Here is a 7,674-nt window from a genome sequence, read left to right as displayed (position 1 = left end):
CACAGTGATCCTCAAATATGGGATTGCAACACATCAGGGGCTCAGTGAAAATGCACAAATGCATGTAATTAAATCATTATGGTGTTGATATTGTGAAAACCTATTACTTTAATATTTATCTTGTGTTATCTTGTTCTGTTCTTCCTCCTCCAACAAAATGAGGAACTTATTAAAACACACAGGGACATTTCATTGATTCCCAAAGCAACATAAAGTCCTTTTGTTTGTTTGTCTGTTGAAAGGTCAAAGGCCGGGGGGCCTACTGGAGCTGAAACCACTTCACTATCCTGCTCGAGATAAATCCAGTTCAGCGTTTAACTAAACACTGCTGAAAGTCTAAGTGAATATTGAAATGTATGCACATCTGTATTAACTGAAGACCCACAACAGTTTAAACTGACTGAAGACTCACATCTGTATACTGAAGACTCACATCTCTTTAAACTGACTGAAGACTCATATCTGTATAAACTGAAGACTCACATCTCTATAAACTGACTGAAGACTCATATCTCTATAAACTGACTGAAGACTCATATTTGTATAAACTGAAGACCAACACGTCGCTAGTGTTGATTTTCTCTTTGCTTGTTTATACTCTTTGTCAGCCCTCGACGTCATCTCGCAGCCCCGCCCCTTATGCTAAACACGCTCGGTATCCGGAAATGAAGAATCCCGTGATGTCAGGCTGAGTGCTGCGGTGCCCTCACAGCTTTATGACGACCACCCTGTGTTTCTCGCCGCTGGGTTTCTGAAGGAAAGTCGACACAGAGCTTGTGTCGCCAGTTTACCTCTAATGTCGTCTGCCGACATGGGTTTCCCGGTTTCGAAGGCTGTCGCTGGATGTATCCTTCCGCACGGACCCTAACAGCGCGGCGATGAACAGCCTCTCTCCGGGATGCGGCTCAGTTAGCTCCTCCGCAGGTCAGCCCGCTGTAAGCTAGCGGCTAGCGCTCACTACTACACGGACGCGGTGATGGCGGGGTTCGTTCTGGAGCAGCTGTCCGATTTCGGGGACTTCATCGGCGGCAAGGAGCTGGGCGAGGCTCTCGAAGCGTCGCACCACGGTCTGTCGGACGTCCGCATGAGCCCCGACGGGCGTCACGTCCATGTCATCCTCCGAAAGCCTAAAGCCGGTCTCGTGACTTTTGACAAGTATGTAAGAGCTCAGCCGGTCCACAACCAGAAGAAGTTGGATCTGTGCGCGACCCGAGCTGTGCCCATCGTGGACGTTTTGTATCTGGATCATAATAATAACAACAACAACAACCACAGCAGCAGCAGCAGCAGAGATGCGGTGGCCGTGGTGTACGAGAACGGAAAAGCGGAGTTCTGGAGGTTCCAGGAGGGCAAAACAGGCTGGCACCTCCTGCAGACCTCGGACCTGTGCAACAGCCCCCGCGCCAGGGTGGTCTCTGTGTGCGTGTGCTCCAACCTCATCATCTGGTGCGAGGAGCGGCCGCCCTCAGAGAGCTCCCCGGCCCTCGGCTCCACCAGGAACAAGTTCAGGTACTGTGTGTGCAGACGGGACTTCGAGGTGGAGGAGGGGGCCGTCAGCTTGGGAGGGGTGAAAATCGCCCTCCACAACAATCCCAAATACACCCTGGTCAGCTCAGGTGAATATGTGCACCTTCTGCCTGATTTGAAGGTGAAGCCGCTGCTGAGCGTCTCTAAGTTGTTCCTCTCCTGGTCGCCTCGTCAGGATTCCTTTAGGATCAGCACCACATGCAAAAACACAGCTCTGAAAAAGCTCTCGGCGAAGGAGTCTGACTTCAAGAGGCTGGTGACGGACTCTCTGGGGTTTTTATCGACTCTCGAACCGCCTGAGATCTACGAGGTCTCGCCCACGGGCTGCGGAGGCCTGCTGCTGCTGCTCAGCACCGGCTGGCTGTGTCTCCTGCAGAAGGACGGGATGCTGCGGCAGGTTTACAAACAGGCCGACAACTGCCTGGCAAAGTATGGGACTCCCATGAGCCTCTGCATGTACCAGGACATGGCGGCGCTGCTGGTGGGGCAAAACCTGCATCTTATAGACATGAACTGTGGCCGGGAGCTGGAGAAGATTGTGCTGAAGAGAGAAGGGTTGTTGTATGCAAACCAGGCTGATAGACAGACCCCCCACCTGCTCTCAGGAACTGGACTTTTCGTGGTGGTGAACAAGGACACAGACTCCAGAGATCACAACTACAAGGTGAAACCGTCTGATAGAGCAGAGTGTATTCATCCTGGAGCCCTCCTGGTGGAGGCTGTTTTTGAGGAGGCCTGTAAATACTACCAGCAGAGGAGCCTGAGCAGCACCCAGCTCACTGTTGACACGCTGAAGAAAGGAGGCAGGTTCCAGGCTCCCATCTCTTTAGCCTCCATCCTCGGGAACTACATCAGCACCGGGTCGAAGCAGAAGGGAGCCGAGGTGTCCCAGAACGCAGGGGGAGGGTGTATGGAAGGGCAGGACAAGCTAATGGGCTCTCTGGAGGCCGAGCTGAAGGCCCTGGTCTCTCTGGAGGAGCTGAAGGGGAGTTTAGTGAGGGGAAGTGTTAAAGAGGTGGAGGCAGTTTCTGAAAATCTGATTGAGAGAGAGGTAGCCAGACTGCTGTCATTGTCCGAGCTGGATAAAGAGCCTCTGCTTTACCTCAACTCCATCTTCAGCATCTTCCCGTGCCAAGCGTGGAGGGCGGCACAGGCTGCCCTGCAGCTCCACCACAACGGGGAGGGGACTCTGTCCAGCAGCGCTCCGACAGATGTGTGGAAAACTGTCCTGGGTCCTGCTTCAGCCTCCAGGTCCCCCGCCGCCCTCAGGTTATCAAGTGGTGGGTCAAGGCAAAACCACAGCCCTAAAGGAGACCGCGCAGCAAACTGTAAAGTCAAATCTCCAAGTTCCACTTCACCAGCTTCCCTCCCTGTGTTTGAACTCCTCTGCCACTCAGTTTTTCACTTCGAGCCCAACTGGCTGCCCAGGTTCCTCGAGCTCGCCCAGCGGCAGCAGGGTTCAGCCGGCCTGGGCCTGAGTCTGACCTCCACCTCGTGGAACTTCACTGGCGGGAGAGGCAGGGAGGGCGGGGAGAACAACGTGCCGCTCTACAAACGAGCCATGGGCGTCTTGTCCAGCCTGTGCTCAGATGGAGACCAGCAGCAGAACTTGGAGGTGGAGCTGCTGCTGGTCAGCGGGCGGCCCAACGCCATCCTGCAGGCGATGAGGGTCCTCATTGCCAAGCAGAAGTGGGAGCGGGTCATGCAGGTGGCCCAGACGTCCTGCAAACAGAGTCCGCTGCTCAACAAGGAGATTTTCACTGCTCTGTTGTGTGAGGTGGCCCACCACAGAGAACTGGACCCATACCTGGACCTTTTGTGGACTCTGTGCCCTGAGGATCTCACTGTCACCACCATAATCAACTTGGTTCTGAAAAGCCTCCCCTCCCCTAACACCCCTGCCTCATCCACCTCCTCCTCTTCCTTCTCCATGTCAACTACCACCTCCTCATCCCCGGCTCCCTTTGCGGACTCCCACAGCAACCAGCTGACCATCGGGCTGTTGAAACCTCTCCTGAGAAAAGTCCTTCAGCGGGAGACCAAGCCCTCCCAGCACTACGCTGACATCCTCCAGTCCCCTCTGTTTCCTCCTCCAGCACCTCCTCGCCAGCCCGCGGAGCAGCCAGGGAACGTCGCAGATCCCAGCACAGACTTGGGCAGCGACATATCCCCTTCTCTTCTCACGGAAACACCTGAACAGCAGTCGTCCACACACACTTCTGTGCAAAGGGCGACTGTGACAATACCTGTTAACCCATTTTGCTTTACATAAATGAACAAATACCCTCAAAAGGCTAAGAAGACGGCCTTAAAGGAAATACCATAAACAATCTGGCCAAACTGTGAAACAGTGTGTTGACAATCGTTTTACAACCTAATGATATCAGTGTTTTCCAGGTATCATCAGTGTAATACAGCTTTACAACAGATTGGTAATTTCACATGAAGTATGACAACTCCAAACTATGAAATGACTACTGAAGATCTTACCAGTGTAAATACTACAGGGGATTTTTAAGTCTTAATGTGTATATACTGTGTTTGCATTGTTATTTATCTCTTTAGCCTTAACTGCACGTAGATGAGAAAGTTATTGCATCGAACAAGTTTAGCCTTTGCTGGAATATCGTCAATACATAGTTACAATCTGTAAAGTGTTAAGCCACTAACTCCCTATTTTTGGGGTTTGATTCTATCTGTGTAGAATATTTGCCACGTAAAGTAGCTCACTTCTGCTAATTGTAGCCGAGTTTAGCTGCCGCATGTCAAAGTGCATTCCTGCAGTGGGTAATCTGCTGAGTTTTATCCTGACAAGCTGGCCTTTGTGTTTGAATGTTTGTTTTAAGTGAGGAGTGAGGGGAGGGTGGTCCAAGGTTCCTCTCGTGTTGTAAGAGGACATGATCTAAGTACTTCAACAGTAACTTGATTTCGATGGACTCAACTAGAACTTCTCGGAGCGGACCTCCAGACAGTCTTTCTGTTTGCTTTCCCCCCCGTGTCGTCCATTTTTGTCTCTCGACTCCATCTTGTCCGCTCTGCCCCGTCTCACAGGACATTCCAGACAGAATTCCCAGTAAGACTGACTCACAGTTCGACTTTAAATTAAATTAAATTAAATTCAAGTGAGGGTTGGGCACATTGTGACTAACGTAGGCGCCCTGCTGGTTGCATAAGGTCATGGACCCAGTGAGGGTAATGCTATTAGAGATGTCAGGCCCTCTGTCTCTCTTCATGCTATCTTTTTTTTTTCTTCCATTGCTTTGAAACTGATTGCACTTTTGAAATCACCCCAGTCAGTATTGGTTGCACCGTGCTTTTGAATGAATCAAATGAAATGAATGTTTATCTGATTTAAGTGCTGTAAACAAAAGTGTATTTAAGTGCCTGTTGTCTTCGATGCCTTTAGTGACTTCTTCTTTTGCTCATCGTTGTCACAGAAAGTGTTTTTTTTGTACGTGGAGCCCTTCAAAACAAAATGGTTATTTATTTTGTGACAAATCCTCGAGCGGGTACTGGAAAATGAAACTTGAGGCTCCACGTGAGCGAGGGACTGACAGAGAACCTCCTGTGTGCGTCTCTTAAGTGACAATCAGACTCCAAAATGCTGCAGAGCAGGCGTGCCTCTCACAGCGCTGCTCTTCATTAACAAGACAGTGTTACATTTCTGCTGCGTCTCCCCAGTCGCAGATGAAGAGCTGGAGGTCGATCGGAGGATCCTCCCTCTTTAACGCAGAGCACAATGTTTTGTCGTCTGCTGATTTCTTCCTCTAACCTGATCGGTGTATTAATTGTGAGACTTCGAGCTCTGAACACTTAAGAAGTTGTGACAAAAGCTGTGCTACTGATCTCAGTGGAGTGCCAGGAGTTTCACTGACCAACATCTGAAAGTAGCTGGGAACTCCCTTAATTCCCCAGACAGACCGCACAGCGCAGTGTTATGAATCCCCAGATGTTAAATCATAGTTTGCCTTAAACTTTGCTTCTGGTTTTGTTAACGAATACAAAATTCTTCTTGGATTTGCCTGACAAAGTTTTGTTTTCTTTTGGTGATCCTGTATTTTTGAAAAAAGCAAAAAAAGAATGTACCAGTATTTAATGAACGGGTGCTGTATGCTATTAAACTGGAAACAAAACTTCTCTTTGCCGTCCTGAGTTTTACATGTGAAGTTACTTTTTCTGCATTTGTACAACGAGAATCATCCCATCATCATCATAAGTTTCTCTTTAGACTGAGTTTCAAATGGAGCCCTTCAAGTCCCAAATTATCATATTTTTTGCTCTTGTGTGAAAGAGACATTAAGTCGTACGCACAAAATATTTAACTGAAAATTCAAATGGGTCTTTAATGACCAGATGCTCGAAGCCCCAGCGACGTAGAAAATTCAGCTAATAGTCTTATTTTCACACATGTAATGAAATTCTTGCTGCTCCTAAAAGCTGTAAAAAAACAATTTACTTAAGCCAATGGTGCCTTTACTATTCAGAGATTAACTTATTCCCACAAGGTAATTATCTTGTCCAAATGAGATGTATATCATATGGAAGCGTATTGTGTGTGCAAGATTAATACAAAATAATCCCCTGTTAGGTCTCATGGGGGCTTCATAGGTTTAGATTTCCCTTTGTGGTTTAATTTGCTGTTCCTGTTTCTCACAGCACCGGTCCATAATGGTCAGCTAATAATACATTCATACGTCTGCTTCCAAGCACGTGTCAATCATCCTCCACCTGCCAAGGCCGTGTTCTCACAGATGGCAGCAGATCTGGTTTGTTCAGTATCCGTCAGCATGTTCCTCTCAGACTGATGCACCACGACAGGTCTCACTGACGGATCACACACTGTTCAATCTCAAACAATCCAAACGTCAACACCAATCAACTCTTTTAGGTTCGGGAAAGAGACAAACAACTCAGTAGAGCTCATTCCTGTGCCCGGGCCCAACAGTCCTCTTGTGAAACTACATCTAAATTCACTAGATCCAGACACACACTCATAAATATCAGCCCCCTAAACATGCCTGGTTTTTATCCATCAAGATGAATTATTTATTAAGGGAAGAATCTCATGATGGTAAAGAGAGTGTGTTTGTGTGGGGGGGGGGGATCCAGGATTCGCACCAAAATGTAATGGATTCTTTATTGGGTAATGCCCCATCCCTCCACACAATTTCGTGGAGATTATTCGTCAAGTTATTTTTGCCGTAACAAAGAAACACAGACCAAAACATAACCTCTTTGGCTGGGTTCGACCCTGACCTGACCTCCCGGGGAAAGGTGAACAAACCAGCAGAGAATGATGTCCTAGAAATCAATAAAATAATATGAATTTATGGGCATAATGCAAGAACTTACAGCTATTCTGCTGTGTTATTCATTTAATTCCAAGATGCACCCTCCATGTTTAAATCCTCTAACAGCTGCAGGCGCTGTGTGCCTGTGTTGTCCAGGTAGGATTTGAGTGTGTAAATGTACCTGAATGTTTCCACGGTCAGAGCCTTTATAAGAGGGAATGTTCAGTCGTGACCTTTTAATCCTCTGATAACCAGAGAAGCGTAGGAGGGACACATGAGGACTTGGGGTTATAGTCACAGGGATTCGTGTAGAGGTGTAAAAGGGTGGGTAGTGAGTCATCTATCTTCAGTGTTAGATGCAGAGGGTAATGAGAGGCTGACCCTTCTCACAGAGCTGCAGAAACCTGTCATAACCTGATACCTAAAATCCCCCATGCAGCCAATCCCCCTGTTCGCCTCCCTCCTCCCTCCCTCCCATGCTCTTGTGTCTCTCCCTTCTTTCTTTGGTCTCTCTTTTCCCCCGGCCTCTCGTGTTACAAGGTTTTTGAGTCGTGCAGGTGCTGAAATGCCATTGATTCACCCGTTCTAATTATAGATACAGGCCTCCGGTACACAATAAAACCGCTAAACAGAAACTGACTGGCCCTGCCTGCTGCTCTGACGTTTGCTCGTCCTTGATTGTGTCTTGCAGGAGTAAATGAATCAGGTGTAGTCCAGCAAGGACTACATCAGAGAATATATGATTAAAACAGTGAATGGTCTATGTTTATATGGCCCTTTTCTATTCTTGATGACCAATCAAAGCGCTTCACATTTCAGTTTTGCCATCCAACCAGTCACACCCATGGATTTATGT

The 7,674-nt window shown here is 48.2% G+C and overlaps 1 protein-coding gene across 1 annotated transcript; it reads left to right on the top strand.

Moving 5' to 3' along the window:
- Window positions 1–665: 665 nt before the first annotated feature.
- Window positions 666–5,664, top strand: LOC128453729 (BLOC-2 complex member HPS6). The gene has a single exon (XM_053436790.1). The coding sequence runs from the start codon at window positions 977–979 to the stop codon at window positions 3,797–3,799; it is 2,823 nt and encodes a 940-aa protein (XP_053292765.1). The 5' UTR covers window positions 666–976; the 3' UTR covers window positions 3,800–5,664.
- The last annotated feature ends 2,010 nt before the right edge of the window (window positions 5,665–7,674 follow it).

Source organism: Pleuronectes platessa, chromosome 12 (assembly GCF_947347685.1).
Source record: "Pleuronectes platessa chromosome 12, fPlePla1.1, whole genome shotgun sequence".
Classification (NCBI taxonomy): domain Eukaryota; kingdom Metazoa; phylum Chordata; class Actinopteri; order Pleuronectiformes; family Pleuronectidae; genus Pleuronectes; species Pleuronectes platessa.
Note: the sequence above shows the minus strand (reverse complement) of the source record. Positions and strands in the feature narration are given on the sequence as shown.